The sequence below is a fragment of the Drosophila sulfurigaster genome, chromosome X (genome assembly GCF_023558435.1).
Source record: "Drosophila sulfurigaster albostrigata strain 15112-1811.04 chromosome X, ASM2355843v2, whole genome shotgun sequence".
Lineage (NCBI taxonomy): Eukaryota > Metazoa > Arthropoda > Insecta > Diptera > Drosophilidae > Drosophila > Drosophila sulfurigaster.
This window is the reverse complement of record NC_084885.1, coordinates 3,727,046-3,746,392: the sequence shown is the minus strand read 5'-3', so window position 1 is coordinate 3,746,392 and position 19,347 is coordinate 3,727,046. Positions and strand designations below refer to the sequence as shown.

The 19,347-nt window shown below is 34.8% G+C and overlaps 4 protein-coding genes across 8 annotated transcripts; 1 reads left to right on the top strand and 3 right to left on the bottom strand.

Annotated features, from left to right (window-relative positions):
• Positions 1–1,598: 1,598 nt before the first annotated feature.
• LOC133847712 (BTB/POZ domain-containing protein 7) lies at positions 1,599–8,190 on the bottom strand. The gene is made up of 4 exons (XM_062282901.1): positions 7,875–8,190; positions 6,049–6,576; positions 3,181–5,778; positions 1,599–2,944 (listed from the first exon to the last, which is right to left on the bottom strand). Exons 2-4 carry the CDS (start codon positions 6,424–6,426, stop codon positions 2,786–2,788), a joined length of 3,135 nt encoding a protein of 1,044 aa, XP_062138885.1. The 5' UTR covers positions 6,427–6,576; positions 7,875–8,190; the 3' UTR covers positions 1,599–2,785.
• A 1,366-nt stretch (positions 8,191–9,556) lies between these two features.
• Positions 9,557–10,507, bottom strand: LOC133848668 (uncharacterized). The gene is made up of 2 exons (XM_062284323.1): positions 10,086–10,507; positions 9,557–10,019 (listed from the first exon to the last, which is right to left on the bottom strand). Exons 1-2 carry the CDS (start codon positions 10,353–10,355, stop codon positions 9,807–9,809), a joined length of 483 nt encoding a protein of 160 aa, XP_062140307.1. The 5' UTR covers positions 10,356–10,507; the 3' UTR covers positions 9,557–9,806.
• Positions 10,508–11,220: 713 nt separating this feature from the next.
• LOC133849443 (leucine-rich repeat flightless-interacting protein 2) lies at positions 11,221–15,944 on the top strand. 5 transcript variants are annotated; one of them, XM_062285537.1, is made up of 7 exons: positions 11,221–11,323; positions 11,828–12,070; positions 12,762–13,019; positions 14,014–14,377; positions 14,537–14,695; positions 14,757–14,941; positions 15,622–15,944. In XM_062285537.1, the coding sequence occupies exons 2-7, from the start codon at positions 11,984–11,986 to the stop codon at positions 15,730–15,732; spliced, it is 1,164 nt and encodes a 387-aa protein (XP_062141521.1). In that variant the 5' UTR covers positions 11,221–11,323; positions 11,828–11,983; the 3' UTR covers positions 15,733–15,944. The 5 variants fall into 5 exon arrangements, with proteins under 5 accessions (XP_062141521.1, XP_062141520.1, XP_062141518.1 ...); XM_062285536.1 differs by having other exon boundaries at positions 11,279–11,560; XM_062285534.1 differs by having other exon boundaries at positions 11,279–11,574.
• A 147-nt stretch (positions 15,945–16,091) lies between these two features.
• Positions 16,092–18,224, bottom strand: LOC133847721 (protein aubergine-like). Its single transcript, XM_062282915.1, has 2 exons — positions 17,723–18,224; positions 16,092–16,195 (listed from the first exon to the last, which is right to left on the bottom strand). The coding sequence occupies exons 1-2, from the start codon at positions 18,156–18,158 to the stop codon at positions 16,092–16,094; spliced, it is 540 nt and encodes a 179-aa protein (XP_062138899.1). The 5' UTR covers positions 18,159–18,224.
• Positions 18,225–19,347: the final 1,123 nt, after the last annotated feature.

Here is a 19,347-nt window from a genome sequence, read left to right as displayed (position 1 = left end):
ATTGACTTTGATGCCTTCAGAATCTGAAGTTTAGATACATGGGGTTATTGCTCTTCGATTATGTTTGCCTGGTATTTGTATCGGCCTATAGCCAGCTCAGAGACCGGGTTGCCAGAAGCTCTTTGGTCTCGGGTTATAACGGTGACAGTTGCAGATAATGTTTTGTGGTTGCGGGACATCTACAGATGATGGCAAGTAGTCCATGATTGCTAAGGTAGGCTTACAATTCTTCTTTTCAACACCAGCCCACAGTAGAGGATTTGCTACACAGTTTCAGAACCAATATCTCTATCACATTTTGCAAGAATTCGTGGAAAGTAAATCTATGAATTGGCATAAAAAAAAAACTTGGTGGCATTCAACTCTTGTAAACACACGGTAAAAAGAAAATCTTCAAAAAGCCAAAATTTGAATATCTCAAAAAGTAAAACAATGATTTCAATGTTCATTGGTCAACCAAGAGCGCTTTCAAAATTTAGCTGAGTAAACAAAATTATCCTGTTATTTCAGCCGCTTGGCAAAACAATTATGTCTATATCTACAAACACAGCTGTGAACTTTGAAATAGCAGTGATAGCGACCTGTGCGTTTAAAATTTAAAAAACCTGTCATAAACACAAATTTCATATAAAATTAAGTTATAACAGCATAAAGTATTTAATTTTTAATAATTAAACCCTTTTTTCAGTTTAGCAATTCAACATTTTACCGAATATAGATAATAACAAATGAAATTGGGTTCTTTATTAATAACTTTGAAATAGCAGTGTCAAAAAGAAGATTTAATAAATTTCCAAAGTGCTGCCCAAAAGTGGTGCACGAATGTAAAAATATGAAAATATCAGTAAAATTGAACAAATCTAACGGGGGTTTTGCTTGTTTCCAATCTCTATGTTCCATTTTACAAAAATAATGTGCCGGGGATTAACTAACAAAAAGAAATAAGCTAAAAATCCGTTACTTAGTGTTTTTTGTGTCGCACTGCTATTTCAAAGTTCACAGCTGTATTTGCAAATTTGATGAACGTCTCTTCAATCGATCGTTCTTAAAATGACGAAGCTTCTGCAGAACATTTAGACCATTTTTTCACGTCTCACACTTACTCTTAAGGTCGTCGATGAGTTTTTGGTTTGAATCTGCAAATCCTTGAATGCCAAACTTTTCTCCTGGGACTGTGTATAAGTATACAGATTCAGGTTTTATTTTCATAATTCGACCACATCCTGCAGCGTCATAGCTACAATTATGACATCCTTTATCGAAAAAACGGACATATTCTTACTGTGTATAGTTTGTCCCGATAAACGATCAACTTGCATCATTCGAAATTAATTTCTGTTAAATCAAATTAGGTATTTCCCGAAGTGTTGTTGAAGATACGCTAATCCTTCGTTTTTATGGCATACAGGCAGCACATTGCAAGTTTATTTATTGCTTAAATTAACCAAGAAGTGGAGAATCATATCTAATTCCTCTAGTCACAATTTTGAAATAAATACCGTACAGAATTATAGGCGCATCTCAAGTTGTTCGTTAAGGTAAGTCGACTAAGCTATTCCGGTAAAACAGATATCCAAATTGAAGACACAATTGGTAAATATGAGCAGGATTTCTTTTATTCGAATTTTCCCAATGTATCCGATAATATACGTACATAATTATATGGTTAATTTGTCGAATTTGTTGCCATATTACACTTGTTTTAAACCATTTTGTTTCAAACCCATATTTGTAATATTATTTTAACCTGAACTGTATATTTGTTTGCAGCTATTGAATGTTGAAAATATTTAATTTTTAACTAATAATATACTCGTAATCAGTTCTGTTCATTATCAGTCTGGCAAAGACAGTACAATGACAGCTACATGTCGGAAGAGGAATGCAAATATACCTTGATTTTTTTTTTAATGTTTTTTCCTTTGTTTTTGTCTGACAACAAGTTAAAAATAAGCCTTATTGTGAATAATATTTTATATAAGCTTTTGCAATTTAAACGGTTTCAAATAACAGCTATATGTACATAGTATATATTCTATATATAATATAAATATAAATACAGACATATATATATATATATATACTTGTGTATATTCAGGACTACAAATCTCTAAGCACAAGATATTGAATTTGAATTATAAACTGAAGTTCGATTTGTGGAACAGTTTTGAACAGAGCCAACAATATTGTGATTTAACTGAATTACCATTAAGAATTCTTTCCTAATCTATTTATGTTAATTCCAAAACAAAAAGTTAAACTTGAGTTGATTCCTTACTTCAATATTTGTATCATACATTGATATATAAATGAACAGAACCGAAATGTACAAATAAATTCTTTTTTTGAACCAATCTTCCCGATATATAATTTTGACGCTTCGGCTTTTAATATGGTACACCGAGGATCGGTTTAGAACCGATTTGCAGCCCTGCTATATGTATATATTTATATATATACATACCCAGATATATAGCTGTTATTTAGATCATTATTGTTATAAAAAACTAGCTTTACTTTCAATTGCGTCAAATGTTGGTATGTTAATATTCATAATCTTTTTTTTGTTTTTTTTTTGTCATTTGTACATACGCCAATTACTTCTAAGATGTAGTTGAACGAATCGTCATTAAGAACGCACATTTTTAGTTTTTGTACGGTACTTACATTAATTTGTTTTTAATTTAACTATATATTTTGTTGAAATTTTAATATTAATTATTTTTATTATTTATTAGAAAGGAGTGCTAAAATAAAGCCCCTTATCGGGAGCCACTTGTAACCTCTATAAAAATCGAGGTGGCCCGGAATTCAGCGCACCTGATGGGGGATGCGGGTGCTGCGGAGGAGCAGGCGAGTGCAGCCCCTGTCGTAGAATATCAAATGGCGAGTTGGAGCGCTGCTGCATGATGTGGTGATGGTAGTTGTTTTGCGGCAATTGATGCTGTGCAGAATGAATATTATTAATATTTTGAATTTTGAAAATACATAATTCATGATTACCCAACAGTATATATTGGTTGACGAATCTACAGAAATTTGCCCAGATATAATTACAATTTATCAGTTTAGTAGTTAAATTAGAACAATCAGATACAGCATTATGCTTAGTAAACTGTATTACTGATGCGTACAACCGATATATAATGCATATATGTAGCTCACTTTATAAGTACTCACTTGCAAATTACGCAAAGATATCACACCAGCAGCGGCAGCACTATTGATTATGTGAGGACTTGGGCCATCTCCTAGATCAAGTTGCAAACTTTCGGACATATCACTGTTGCTGCTACCAATGAGACGATTGGGATGATTACTCACGCAACCAGAGCCAGATCCTCCACCAGCGGAGAGATGCAGCTGGCCCAGTGATGCTGTTGCCATTGCCACATCTGGCATCATATCAGAGAGATGCCCATTGCCATTACCGCCGCCTGTGTCAACCAATCCACTCGAACTGTTTTCAGCTATTCGATCCAAATTCAAAGCATTACCGCCATGCGGAAATCGAAAATCTCCCTCGGTTATCAATGCTGGCAATTCATTGCGATGATGCATTGCTGATGCCGATAAGCGAGCGTAACTCGATTGCAGTCGTCCAGCACTTGAGTTGTTTGCCAATAGAGTTGCAACACCAAGTAAGCTACTTGATTGCTGCTGATGACGTGGGAAAGTCAAATTTCGACTATAGCACTGTTCTGTGCCGCACACAGAAGAGGCTGCTGATGATGATGCCATCGATGATGTTGTCGTCGACAAAAATGAAGCGCCAACGGCTGTCGCCGTATGGCGAGCAGCTGAGTCTGTAACTGCTGGCGACGGTGGTGGACTTTGGTCGTCATGATCTTCCAATAGGCATTCCTCTGTTTGATGAGTGGTCGAAGCAACATCGTTGCATTCTTCTCGACTGCTGTTATCTCCCTTGTTGGTTAACATGGAGTTTTCCAATAGATCGGACACCTCGTCTGGCAAATTAAACTCTCTGACAACGCGCAAGCGAATTTGTCGATCAATTTCATGACGCGATGAGAGGGGCAACAATAATGCTCTTTGACACATTGGCGACTGTCGAAGCTTATGCTCACGCTTGCGCATTGCTGAAATCGTTAGACTATCTGGTGGTGGTAAAGCGGTTGGATCAACTTTATCCGGTCCATCGTTGCCGATACCAGCAGCAAAGCCGCCGCTATGTGTGGACGCGGCGTTCATACGCGACACCATATAGAGCGTATCGGGTATATCGGGGAAATGTCGTGATCGACGCATGCGCTGAAGTTCAACTTGATGATGCGAGGTGGCCATGCGATCCTCGAGCAGGGCCTTCACCTCCTCAAAATACGGCATAAAGAGCCGCGGGCGCACAAAGAGTCCTTGATTCTTGCCACCGCGAATCCATGCATTAACCCGCAAGTTTTCACGTTCATCGCTGATCATATGCGATGGTGGTGTGCTAACAAGACCACGACGAATCGCTTGACATAGGACCTCACTGTTTGGCGGCAACACGTGATCCATTCGCACCAATGGCAGCAATTCGGATAGAATTTCACGCAACTCAATGTCACTGAGATCACGTCGCTTAACGCCCTTCCTAGAGACCGAGTGCGCTGTGTGTGATAAGAGATTTGGTTCGCGATCCTCCATGCGCCGAATAAGCTCCTGTTCACCCCACTTGAGCACAGCTTGTAGAATCTCCAATTCGGAAGCTTGCAAAAAGTTACTTTGCAGAATGTGCACAAGTTGCCCCTTGTCCAATTGACAAAGCACTGGTGAAGCGCTGACGGCAGCAAACTCTTCCCGCAAGTATTGACAGGCCTGGCGAAATACCCAAGCGGAGCCATGAGGTTGACATCCCCACTTAAGGACCATTGACAATGTATCCAATGACAACCACTCGAGTATCAAGTCTTCACAGCCTTGCGCCAATATATCGAGCTCCAAAAATCTTCCAATTTGATACAACTCCATTGCTTCTTCCAGCGTTGTCGGCCGCACCCGTCCCGTATTCGTTAGGGCGTGCACCTCACCAAGTGAGCCGAGGGAACCAACCGAATTCCCAGTGCCACCGCCGCCTCGCAATATCAGGGTCAAATCGACAGTGTCCAAGTAAATGGCTTGAAGTAGAACTCGAGCGTAACGCTTCGGTATAACAGATTCATCGAGAACTATGCGTGTGGGCACATGAGTCGATCGCTCTATGTACTCATCAATGTTACGCGTTCGGCGGGCAATCAGATTACGAAAGAACGGTGAGCGGGCACTTAAGATGGCCTTGTGACATGGCAGCTCCAATTTCGGTCGAAATCCGTACTCGGAGGTACCAGCGTCCTGACGCAAGCAGCTATCATTGGATCCATCCGCTGTGAACACAAGTGCAGCATCCGCATAATCTCCGGTTTCCAGCAAATAACGTAGATCATGTTCTAGGGGATTGGGGGTGCCGAAGTCATCGCCAAGTTGACGCAGCAAATTGATATTAATCGTTGGATCATGTGGACAAAGATCACCGGTATACAAGTAACGCAACAATGATGAGAAGATCTGCACATCGATTGGTGATGATGACAACTCCAGACAAATGCGTGCTCCGAATCCCGGACAGCCCGAAAGCAAGTCGCGAAAATAAGTGCAACGCGATGATAATATGGAACGATGCACGGGAAATATTGAACCACGAAATACGAGATCACAATCTGTACACAAATTTAAATCATATAATGCTGCCAAATCTTGTTTGTATGTTGTAGCCGGGGGTCGTGCCAATTCCGCTTGTACCTAAAAAATATATATACATATATTGTATACTCAAATATTTAATAATCATCTTAATAACTTCATTCAATTCAATTCAGTTAAATAGATTATATTATATTATGTAATGTAAATGTATGTATAGAAAAAGTCGACTCAAAATAGAATTAATTGAAAAGAACAAAAAATATATTGCACTATATGTCGGACAAGTATTGCTAAATAATTTATCTAACCTAGTCCAATGTGGTCGCTCAATTTCTTAATAGTCATTTTGTTGACATCATTACTTACGGATAAATCTCTAAGAGCCGACAATGCTTCAAACTCCTCGCAGAGTGCTGCCAATTCAAGGGGCGTCCAGTCACAGACAAAGTCGCGTAGAACACGTGCGTGATCGCAGGCTTTGGATGAACGTCGACGTCGAATGAATTTCCTTTTTAACGTGGCAAATCCGGTAACTCGCTTTCGCCTTTGGTCTCGATGATGATAGTGAATGCCGCTATATGCCACACTTGTCCCAGGTCCTCCACCAGAGCCCGATGAGCCCATTCTTGTGGTCGTAAGGGACTGTAGGACAGATACGTTTCCGCTGCCATTTTCACTATTCGCACCTGCATTGTCAGCAGGTGTGGCCATGGGATAACCACCGCTGGAAGTATTTGCTCCCATTTGCTTCAGTTCCAATCAAACTGCTTCCAGGTTAGCAAACGTAGTTAATATCCGTGCTTTTTATTTGATTTTGTTGTATTTAGAGCAACATTATTTGCAACATATGTGGTTTTCTCTTCATGTTATCATCTTTTAATTCATGAGTAGTTTCTAAAATTAGAAATTTATATTTGTGGATATTGGTTAAAAACGGTTAAAAAAGTAAGGCTACAAAATTTGACAGAATACAAATTATTCAACTTATTTATTTTAAGAATTTCACCACTATTGTTAGCATTAAAACATCAAATGTTGGACTCTTCAAAACCTTTGAAGTTGTACCTCCCACAATTCAGACTCAAAGTCTGCTATAACGGTCGAAATAAAGTGACTATTAAAATCATTTAAAGAATTTTCAACAATGCGTTGACCAAATGCAACCAGTTTTTGATAACTGATCTAAATTTTAATATCATTACTATTTTCTACGTCAACATGTATCTCTAGATATTACAATTACAGCAATTTGCTTCGACATGAATAGTTAGTTACCAAGGCTGAGGTCTGGGTTTTCACAGAGGAGGACATGAATGTTGTTTTCATGCTGTTTATAATTTATTAAACATCATGCCATACGTGAAGACCAACCTTATAGAAAATAAATGTCTACGCAACAAAACCGTTTACAAGATGGCACTTTTTGTTTCACTTTTGCATTGCAGTGGTTAAGTTGCAATTAAGTAGGTTTGTTCACTGCTGTTATTTTTTGGAAACATACATATAATTATAAAACAATCTTGTAAAATCAAACATTTATAGTTTTAATTAAATTTTACTTAGAATTGCTGGCAAAAATATCCTTCTTTATGGAATATCGAACATTTACAAAAAGTTGCATACCATATTTATCATTTACTTTGTATGCATTAAATGAATGGAAAAGCGACCACAATACAGAAAATATGTACATATATATATGTTAGTATGTGTGAACATTCATGTCAATAGGTTTGTATGCATTAGAAAATAAAAGAGATGCACACATACATACATACAGTGTTCGCTTATATACATGCGTACATATATCCTTGATACACATACATTTGCATTTAGATGTACGCGCATACACGCAAATGTATGGATGTGGGTTCCATCTCAATGCATTTTTGCTATCAAAAATTAAAATATCACGCACTATGTAGTATTTTTTTTTTCAAGTCCTTCAAGATTTAAAGGTACACACATATTTCACACACATACATATTTATATGAATATATAAATATATTTATATAGGTCTATTTACATACATACATACACACACACACTCGCGCATACACACATACACAATGTGTTTATGGACAGCCAAATCAATGTACATACATATGCGCTTATGAAATCCCAACAAGACATTCACAAAACCAATTCAGAAAAATGCAAACTCTCATGAAATGGAATGATTTTTACTTACACCTTCAACTATATGTATACATGTATCTAAATTTCAGCTGCAAACATCCTACACGAATTTCAGCCGCCTACAACATATTGTTATCCTCTATACAGAGCCAATAAACACTTTTCGCACAGCAGTTTGGATCACTTTAAGTTGCACTGCACTAGCATAAAAAAAAACAGTACATTTGTATAATTGATTTTCAAAATGTATCCCATTATGATGTGGACACCACACTATTCACATTATTCAATTGTTTATTTTATATTCATTTTCATTTATGTCGCGCACAGTGTAATTTTCACAAATTTGGGGTGCAGGCCAAGAATACAAAAATACATCGATTGTATCACCTGATTAATATCGATTACAGCGCATTCAATACTTCATTACCTATCGATGTATTCGATAGACCATTGAATGAATTGGTTGCTCACGGTGTTGCTCATCAGAGGTTTCGACTTATAATTAATTGGCGTCAAAAATAACATTAAATCGACGTCGAAGTTATATTAATAGCAAATTATATAATATTATAAAAATTATTTTTAAAATATATTTTTTGTATCAATAGAAATAAAAATACAATGGCCAAATATTAAACAAAAATTGAACAGAATTTCAAACAGTTATAAAACATAACTTGATAATAAATCTGTTTGGTCGGTTAATCATACCGAAAAATTGTTTTTGACAAATTAATCTAGTAAGACGAATTACCCATAAAAGTAAATTTTTAATTAAACAAAATATATCTTTTGAGTTTTGAAGTAGCATTTGGAGATTAGAATTTTGTCTGCAATACAATATAATATTTGAATGTTACCAAATTTAAAATTTTTTGTTTAAGTTAAAAAAACAGATTTTTAAATCAATATCAAATTTGTACAGTACTGATTTAAAATTTATTTATATAAATTGTATGTAAGCCACAGAAAGTAAAAAAGTAAAAAAAACATCCCCGAATACGAATTTTAATAGGCCAAATAAAATCGATTATCGATACAATATCGGAGCTAGGTTTTTTTTATTTAAACATTTCTTGTTTAATGTTTTGAATGACAACACGTTTGATTATACTTAATAGCCTCTGACAATGTCTGCTTGTAGGAATTAAACACAAATAATCTGTTTATTAAAATTGCAAATATCCTAATTCCTGAACTATTTAAAACTAGGCAAGAGGCAACTACATCATACATCAACATAATTTTTCAAAAAGATTATGACTGAGCAACTCTAAATTAGTATACTCGTAAATATTTTGACGCATATAAAATTCTACAGATTTTAATGAAGTGCGTTTTAAAGAACATGAAAGATATCATGGTGGCTTATGCGGCAACTGCACAGTTGAAAAGAATCTTCAATTGGCACATAAAAATATAAAGAATAAATGACAGCAAGTGCACAGATCTCATTTCGAAAAAAATACGTCGACAGGCTTAATAAGATAAACATCCATGATAAATCAAAAGTTCATGAACCCAGTACATCATCCAGTTTTGCCGGACATTTTGCCTGAATAAACGAACATTACGACAGCCAAGAAAAATTATGCATAATAGGATACACAACTTGATTTAGATGGTTCATAAAATTTCCAATATGCTTAGTCTATCAAATATGGCAGTAAATTGATTATGCCTTTGGGTTCAAAGCGAGAAAAAGAAATAAAAACTACACAAGTTAAACAATTATTTGTCCACTGTTCGTTTAAATTATTATTTATTGATGGGTAGAGTGAACCAAATTACCCTTTGATTTATAAGCAGCAATCGTTATTAATGTGTTTTTCCTTTTTACCACATTAAGCATGATTATCTTCCTCCAGTTCAAAAAATTTAATTATAAAAGTATATTTTTATCTAGGCACTAATGTATTTGTTTTTTTTGTAGTTGTGTATGCGGGAAACGTTATGCTAGTAGGAGCACTATGTTAGATGTTTAATTTTTACTAGCACTTTCTGCTAAGCTGCGTTGATATTGCTCTTTGGTCACCATGATTCCATCCATTTCAATGAAGCGTGTGTGCATTCCCGATGCAATAAAGCGTTTGCTTGCTGCGATGTCCAAGCGAGGTGCTGTTAAGGAATCATTTATTTCCTTTTCACGTGCTAACATTTCTTTGGCTCGACGCAAATCATGTAAAATGTAGTGCTACGGATAAAAATTAGGCTGAGTCAATATTTATATACAATACAAACAATGGCTCATGTGTCTTACATTGGACAAATCGGTTCCATTGAGTTTTAAATTCATCCAAAACAACGTGCTATTTACATAGGCCAAGTATGTGTCCAGTTTAATTTTATCGTCTGTATTTAAGCCTGACAAGCTATGCGCAATTGCATAATTTAGATCCTTTTCCACAATGTCTAAGTTTGCTGCAAATTTGTTTATTTCCTCAAACATTTGTTTGTTTTCGACAGTTCGTTCATTAGAGGAAGCCGTCGAGCTATTTTTTCGTTTTTTGGAACCCTTTACTTCGGCCATCACGTGTTTTTGAGGGTATGTTCAAGTTATTAGGAATAGTCAGAAAGCAATGACGATTTTGTAGTTAGAATTTAAACAATTTAAGCAATACAATAATTGCATAGAAACACATTGACCGCGTTTGAGATAGAGCTGTCAAACTTTATACAGTAATATCGATAATATATGATGGTGCCATCTGGTCAATATTATTATCGATATTTTAAATACATCGTATATTATGTGTTGACGTTGTTATTTCGATTCATAAAATATTCGATTATCAACAGCGTCTGCATTGATTGTTTTTAAATGTTCAGAAATTTGAAAATATATATTCTTGTTCTTCAGTTAATTTATATTGTTATATCATTAATTATCCATAGAATTTCTTACTTATTACTAATACGTTGGTATCTATTTAAGTTGTTATATTCTTGAAATATTATTACTGATGAATGCTTCAAGTAAATAATTCGATTAAAATAAATTTAATATAGATTGAAAAGTTGAGTGGTAGAAATAATTCGAACAAAGAAATAAATATAAATAATTATTCTTGGCTGTAGTTTCAGCAAATGTGTTCTTTAAATGTATATTGGTTTTTTTCTAATACTACTTTTCAAAATTTTTTTATGCTGTCCATATTTCTTAACAAAATTAGAATTCTATTCCAAATCTACAAATAATTTACAAAAGTTTTATATTATAAACTATCTAAATTGGGAGAAACACTTTAAAAAAAAATTATATAGAACACTATAATCTTAAGTCCCTATTATCGATTTTTTAATGGATGTGGACGTGATATGGTGGAAATACAAAATGATGGATTAAGACTATTCGATAACAATGCAAAAATGACTCAAACGAACAAAATAAGCAAAACGAAGGAACTAAATGACCTCGTTCAAGTTGGTGACTCGATGTTCAATTGAACATATTTCGAACAATTCGACACAACTAATATGGACAGTTCTAACCCCTAAGTAAACCGTAAAATATATTGTTAACAGAATATATTTTTGATTCGCGATTATCAATTATTCAATATATGTATATAATAAAATTCCGCTATAATATTGGCCGCAATTGTCGCGATTTGCCTTTAATTTTAATTTGTATGTGCTATGGGCTATCGGTCTAATAATAATACGCAACTCAACACTAATCAAATAAAACAAATATAGTCGGTTTGACATATATATTCAATTCTTTGATAGAATGTGTGTACATAAAGGTGAACACAGACATACATATTTGTTACTTGTATTTACAAGCAACACAGGTCCATTACGGATTAACCTGCACACATACAAACATATGTATGCTTGTACAAATCTATATTTTTATGCATGTATGTACAAACATAAGTAAATGTGTTTTGTATATTTGTATGATACATGTGTAAATATATATGTACTAATAAACATATGTACTTATGTAGTTTGTATATCTGAAAAGTTAATTTTTTGAAATCAATTTAATTGCAGATTACAACAACATTGATTTGCCTTAATAAATATAACTTAGCAAACGTGAATTCGGTCAGCCAGCGATATTCAAGCCATAAAAGAGCAACACTTGATGCGGTTAACGACACATATGAACAATAGACATATAAAGATTTCATTTATTTGGTGAACACCATGGATACCACAAGTACCACAGGTCGGAGGCGAAACAATATCTGTGCTAATGCCGAGGATAATGCGCTCGACCAAATTACAAAGGAGGTAATTTCTGTTTCGACTCTAACCACTTACACTTGATTTTTTATCCCAATAGCGAAGGTCTTTCATGAATGACTTATCCATATGTTTGATTATCGGATCGTGGTACGGATTGATCATGATTTGATGATGAGTCAACATTTGCAAGCAAAACTTGACGCCGATCATTAGTATATATTTGTTATGAGATGGTCATGTTGCCTAAAGGTATTTCCTGACACTACGTGTTGAATCCGTTCTACCGGTAAAGGGCTGAACCTTATTGAATCTGTTTATCTATTAAAAAAAGAAAATAATAATTTATACAGTTTCGATCATTATTAACATAGATAAACAATTTTGCTGCGTTCCTGATTAGTGATTTTACAATATTCAAAAACCATTTGTAAATAATATTTACGAATTTCTATTATTTCAACAAAGTAATATCTATTGAAAAACAGACCAATTTTAAATAGTTTTTTTCTTCTCAAATTGAAACTGATTTTGTCATGACTATAAACGGATTCGAATGTCAACGAGTTATTCAAGAAACACTATTATAGCTAGCATCTAGCCAATTGTATCATTTTGGATTAACTAAATTGGAGTTTAACTGATCTTTTATGCTTGAACTATTAAAAACTATATGGATTACACATCTGTTCTTGGAGCCTAACTAATAATATACCTTATTCTTATACCTTTTGCACAGGCTGAGGCGCGTCTGGCAGCTCGTCGTCAAGCACGCGTAGAAGCTCGAGAAATACGCATGCGTGAGTTGGAGCGGCAACAAAAGGAACAAGAGCACAATGCCGATCGTGCCTTTGATATGCAAAATATCAGTGGCAGCGTCATTCACGATATACCTCGTCTTCTAAACTTAACACGTGCAGCAGCTTCGCGACGAAGTAGTGAGGATTCATTGGAAGAGGAAGGCCGCAGCGTTCGTGACATCAAACATGAACTTAAAGTAGGTACCTAATATTTCCGCATAATATAATCATATTATTCTAGTTTATAAACTCAAAAATTAATATATGCATATGTCAACTGTTCATTATTTGAAAGCCAGAGAGCAGCTGTAAAAAATAATATTAAGTAATTATCTCTTCTAACAAGTAGTTCTTTTTTCTATATTGTGGATTGTTATTCAAATTTAAGAAAGAAGAAAGGAATATTACGTTTAAAAGAATAAGAATGTTTAGTATTACCCTAATATCCATATTAATAGTCATGTTGATTAACTAAGTCAGCATACCGAACCTAATCTTGTTGCTAAAACAATATTTTTTATTTAAGGCAATGATAAACTACTGAAAAATTTGAATATGGACAACTTATTAAGGACACAGCTTTGTTGAGGGCACCACATGATCAGTTGTTTTGGCCACTTCAGTTTTTTTTTATTCATTTGCGAACTGAAACTGTCATAGTAATATTTTAGCAATATTTCGGTGCTAAGTCGTACTTACGTATGTGCTTTGTAGTATTTTAATTATAATACAATAGTTATGTGTAGTAATTTGGAATTGTTGTTTTTATGTCATACATAATTTTTTTGTATTATTCGCACTTTTAAAGGAAAAATGCTGGGCGTCTCACAGTTGATAACATGGACTGTGGCCTTTCTGTCCTGTTTAATGAGATCGGGCAGATTGATGTCCTGTCCTTAATATTCGGAAGAGGAGAATTGGAGAGTAATTGGTGGTTTGGCTGTAAGATATTTTCATTTGTTATGTAAGATATTTCAACACGGCATCGTCCAAAAGTTCTTCTTCAGATAATTGTCTGGGTGGAATGTTAATCGTTATGCCAAAGGGTTAGCAATGAGATAAAGGTCAGCGCTGACACAATCTCTTGAATTGAATTATTGTCTAGAAATATACTATTTATGAATTGTATTGATTGCCTTTTTACTATGTCTTTCTTGTTGGTATTATTTATAAATGTTGTTTGTGTTGCAGGAAGTCGAAGAGCGCTTTCGGAAGGCAATGATTACAAATGCTCAATTGGACAATGATCGCTCATCTCAAACATATGAGGTTAAATTACTGAAGGATAAAAGAGAAACGATGCAGGAGTCTGTTGCCCAACTACAACGCGAGCTTAAAAATAAATTGCGAGATTGTAATGCGCTTAAACGAAATTTGGACCGAACAACACTTGAATTGAGTTTGGTCCAAGGCCAACTAAGCGAACGAGATACGTTAATAGCAGAGCATGGTCTTGTTATTGTTGCCATTGAGAATACGGACGGCAGTGATGCCAAGAGGGCGTTAGTTAGTGTTGAAAACGCAAATATTTTGGCTACCGTTCAGGGATCAATTGGTGAGTACAATACGATGTTAATAAAATTATCATTGGATTTTTGCAAAGAACATAAATGCATATATCGAATAATTGAATTTTTTTTACTGTCTATTTCATTTATTAAAATGAATTTTGTATAATCGAAGTGTGATATAATTTTTAATTGAATACTTTCAGATGTAAGACTTAAAAAGTTTGCAGAGGAAAAGCAGCTGCTTTCAACGCAAGTACAAGTACTGCATGAACAGTTAGATGCTTATAAAAGTGAAGGAAGATCCGGTCGCTGTGGTTCGTTAAATAACTCTTTGGGCTATGACGATGATTATGATGTTCAAAGTATGTATCAAATCGATTTGTTTACGTATATTTGGAATATATATTTGTGTGTAATTCACAGGAGAAGCAAATAAAGTCATATCAGATTATAAATATAAACTGCAAAAAGCTGAGCAGGAAATTGCTAATCTGCAAGCAAGTTTGTCACGTTCGGAGTCGCAGGTCATCCGCTACAAAAGTACAGCCGAAGCAGCGGAGAAAGTTGAGGCGGAATTGAAAGTGGAACGGCGAAAACTGCAAAGAGAGGTGTGTTAATACTGATTAAATTAGTATACTATATAAGCAGTAGAATATCAATTTTCATAGCTCATTTTACCCTATTTTATTCTTACCATAGCTTGCAATTTATAACTGCAACTTGAATTCATTATCAGCAAATTTTTAGCTTGTGAATCATTTTCGTTTATTTTCATTTCGAAGTTCGCTGATTAGTCCGTTGGCTGATAACAAGTCCAAATGTGTGGATATAGATATATACACGCAAATATCTGAACCCATTCTTCGTCAGCGAAAACCTCAAAACACGACAAAGAAAGAGAAAATAATACAGAGTTGGAGAAACTAAAGAGAGATACAAAAAATTTGTCTCTTTCTTTTTAGAAATAGAAGGATAAGAGTGAGATGGAAAGTCGCGAAAGACATAAAATAAACGTCCTAAGTTGGCAACATGAATAAGAAGTAGTTTTGTTAGTTGATTTCTATAGTAATTAAATTTTTAATGGAAGAATGACACGGAAAGAAATATTGCAAAAATACTATATATATTGTTTATGCTAGTTCATAGTTTTTATAAAGAACCTTCATACTCACTTTTCATAATGATTGTAACTGTTATGGAGGCTTTCTTTAAGCATATTTTCGATATGCATTTATTTGCATCATTTACATTATATTAATTATTTATTATTTTTTCATTCGTGTTGCAGCATCGCGAGATTCTGGAGCGTTTGGAAGAAGCAGAAACTGCAAACAACCATCTTTTGAAGCGGCTCGATAAACTAAAAAATGCAAAAAGTACGATCCTGAAGGATTTATGACCGACGATGACAAAGAACCCAGTAACCGAAGAAAGAACAACGATTCTTCCGTAACAAGCTAAAAGAAAACCTTTGATGTCAGCATAAACCAGAATAATTGCACAAATAATACATTTTTACAACAGTCATGTCCAAAATAATAATCTGAATAGCAAAATATTAAAAATTCACAGAAATAAACTATTATTCAATTTCCATTTATTTATATTGAACATGAGGGCTACGTTGATTAGTAATCTCTGCACATGGTTTTAGTACAAATTACGGGGTAATATTCATAGAAATCAGTATTGTGCATATAATAAATTAGCATACAAGTTTGTTAATCGAAAAGGTTCCAATTTCCAACACCAAAATGTTTAGTCACCGCCGAGTTCCGAGTAAGCGATTAAGTATCCTGTGGGAACCAACTGCACCGATTTCTTGCGGAGTAGTGTAACTGGAGAACTATCAGGAAGACTGCCTATTGGAAGTATTCAAAGAGTGCAAATGGATTCGGTGATACATGTACAGTCTAGCTTAAATTGAAGCGTGTGTGCTTTTTTTTTTTTACCGTTACTTGAAAACGGGAGACGCAAATAGAGTCAAATATATCAAATTTTGTGAGCTCAGAGAAGCTGGGTCCAGTGATTTGAGATATTCAAAAAAAAATTGGTGCCCATTGCTTTAAATCGTTTGCCCATGTTTGCCCAGGAAAAATTTTTTTTTGCCCACCCTTAGTTTCAAAATTATGAAAATTTTTTTTTTTCGAAAATTCAAAAAATATTTTTTTCAAAATTTTTTTTGCGGAAATCGCTTTAAAATCGTTTGCCCATGTTTTAGTTTTTCGAAAAAAATTTTCGTTTTCGAAATTTTGAATTTTGAAAAATTTTGACATTTTTTCGCCATGAATGACTCAAACTCAATCGCCAACACATCAAAATTATGAAAACTAAAGCTCTACAACGGTAGCCTCAAGTGTTTTCAAGTCTGCCCATATCTCAGAATTTCAAAATTTTGAAAAATTTGAAGGTTTTCAACTTTTTTGATTGCCCATACAAATTCATCGTTTGCCCAAGTTTCAAAGTCTCAAATTTTTGCCAAATTTCAAAATTTTTCAAATTTTTTTGACTTTTTCAGACTGCCCATTCGCTATTTTCGTTTGCCCACCCTTTAGAATTTCAAAATTTTGCTTAATTCAAAAAATTTTCATACTTTTTTGATTTTAGCCTATGGCCCATCCAAATTCATCGTTTGCCCAACTTTCAAAGTCTCAAAATTTTGCCAAATTTAAAAATTTTTTTGACTGCCCATTCATTGTTTCCATTTCCCACCCTTTATAATTTCAAAATTTTGGGTTCTATGCGTCACTTGGCTATGTGAATCATGCTTGTGCACATTGATTGATCGAATTTATTAGAAATAGGACGTGAATCTAAAAAAAAATGTACTCATTTTTTTTTATAATTACTTAAAAATTCAAAATAATCAAAATATTGTTTTGAAATATGAAAAATTAAAAAAAAATATGAAATATCTTATGTGAAATATTGTAGTAGCGTTTCTTATAATATTCCACATAAGCTATTTCTCCATCATTGGTACTGAATTTAAATTTGTATTGCATACTTGCAAGTTTGTTTACATAAATTGAAAACATAAACAATACATTTTACTTCTTTGCCTGTTGCAATTCTCAAGTGGTTCTAGCGTTGGACGTACTTGTATAGCTAGCATATTGACAAACTGCAGGGACTCGGGAAGTTCCAGACCAATTATAGTACATATGTGTCATTTTGTACGTTAGTATTTGTATCTTATCAGCATTCAGACCCATGCTGTCATGCAAAACATTGTAGTTTGTTGGAGAAACAGTACCTTGTTTTATGGCCTGTGAAACCAAATAGAAATCATAACGCTCGGGCAAAGTGACTCCATCGTCGACGACGGCTCCAGGTTCAGGATTTTTTTTTTATTAACAAAGTAACGTGTGTATTCTTTTTATTATAACAATAAATGCCAAATTGCAACCTTTCTCTTCCCGCCGATTTATAGATCTCGTTCAGTCGAGTTTTGAGGAATTTCTCCTCAATATTGAATACTTGATTTAGCTGACTATCCCCTACACCGTCGCCGAAAAAGAGAATGCGATTGGACAAACTCCCATGATGCTCACGATATGCCTTTAGTGCACATGTCATATTCATTAATATTTGATTAGACACTTCCTGACCCTTCATATGCTCAGTAACTGAAGAGAAATAACGTGTGGAGGACTTCATATCTATAGTAGCTACAAAAGCGCCATATGACTTGTTTTTGTTCTTAGACGAGTGGCATACATCAAATCCAACGGTCATCAATTCATTTATAGGAAGTTTTATCATCCATGGAGCACCCATTAGTTTGGCATTCATTTGTATTACAACTTTGGTTGCAATCGACATAAGACCGTTTGATCTATCCGGGCGGGTACTGGACGATCAACACACGTTTGTTTCTTAATGCAACTATATTTCTCTTCGTTAGCACACTTTATAACAATCATTACAATTCGTGGATCTTTAGCGGCAGCATTATCGATCGCTTGCAAATAAGTCCCATTGCGATCATCCGAAATTTCTTCATATCTGGGTTCGCTCATATGAAGTCTCATGTCTCCAGATGCCTGCATACGCAGCTTCACAAACTGCTGTACTTCACGCTTTGACCGACTTGTTGTTATGACATACCAACGTTTTATGTATGTCTACGTTTGTAAACATAGCGTCTTTACGACATTTCTATGTCCAATCAGCGCGGGCATCGCATAAATAGCGCCTTTGATATCCAAATACAATCTTCTGTGGCGGCAGAACTCGTGCACGTATCTCAACAAATGCAGAATCCAATTCAACATTCCACGATTTCAACATATTAACACTAATTTCCGATTTCTGCAGGCGCTGATTAAATGCACGCAATATATCAATTCGTCGATCGGGATCAATTATAGTATGCTAGCCCATTGCCTTCATTAATTAGAAGTCAGATCACATATCGTCAGTTAAACCAGTAGCTCGAGCCAATTCAGGAATTAACATTATCAATTGAACAGCACCTCCTCTTATAATATTCCACATAAGATATTTCTCCATCTTTGGAAAATAATACTGCTGTGGATAGTAAGCATCGAATGGAATTATGGCCGGGGTATATAACTTCAATTCGTCAACATGAATCTGATTTACTCTTATGCGCTGAAATCACTCAAAAAGTGATGAGAACGGATACTTTGTATCACATTTTGTCGAAAAACATTCGAGCACATGATTATCAGGGTGCCTTTAAGCGTGAAGTGATAGGTGTTGAGCCACGAAGCTTTTTTAGTAGCTTTATTTGCACGTCTATTGTCTATAAGTAAAACACGCTAATTTCAAATTCAATTGTTTATTAAATGGCACATATGTACGTATATGTAACCACCACTTTGGACTATTTGGCTGTGACTTGCGTAGTACCAAGCTTCGCCACCGACACGATAACAACAGATTACAGATCAAGAGTCAAAACAAGAGTAAGAGGCAATTAGCCGATCGAGCTGCAAGCGATCGCTAACAGAGAGCATACAGCGCTGCCGGCAGATGCAGCGCTGCT

Bases quoted from the DNA above. Each gene is read 5' to 3' on its own strand.
- LOC133849443 (XM_062285537.1), top strand. From the start codon at position 11,984: ATGGATACCACAAGTACCACAGGTCGGAGGCGAAACAATATCTGTGCT. The intron at 14,378-14,536 runs GTGAGTACAATA...GAATACTTTCAG, and splicing joins TACCGTTCAGGGATCAATTG to ATGTAAGACTTAAAAAGTTT. The intron at 14,942-15,621 runs GTGTGTTAATAC...TTCGTGTTGCAG, and splicing joins GGCGAAAACTGCAAAGAGAG to CATCGCGAGATTCTGGAGCG.
- LOC133848668 (XM_062284323.1), bottom strand. From the start codon at position 10,355: ATGGCCGAAGTAAAGGGTTCCAAAAAACGAAAAAATAGCTCGACGGCT. The intron at 10,020-10,085 runs GTAAGACACATG...TTTTATCCGTAG, and splicing joins ATGGAACCGATTTGTCCAAT to CACTACATTTTACATGATTT.
- LOC133847721 (XM_062282915.1), bottom strand. From the start codon at position 18,158: ATGTCGATTGCAACCAAAGTTGTAATACAAATGAATGCCAAACTAATG. The intron at 16,196-17,722 runs GTTATAATAAAA...TACTTCCAATAG, and splicing joins GTTGCAATTTGGCATTTATT to GCAGTCTTCCTGATAGTTCT.
- LOC133847712 (XM_062282901.1), bottom strand. From the start codon at position 6,426: ATGGGAGCAAATACTTCCAGCGGTGGTTATCCCATGGCCACACCTGCT. The intron at 5,779-6,048 runs GTAAGTAATGAT...TATATTTTTTAG, and splicing joins CGGCTCTTAGAGATTTATCC to GTACAAGCGGAATTGGCACG. The intron at 2,945-3,180 runs GTGAGTACTTAT...CATTCTGCACAG, and splicing joins TATCTTTGCGTAATTTGCAA to CATCAATTGCCGCAAAACAA.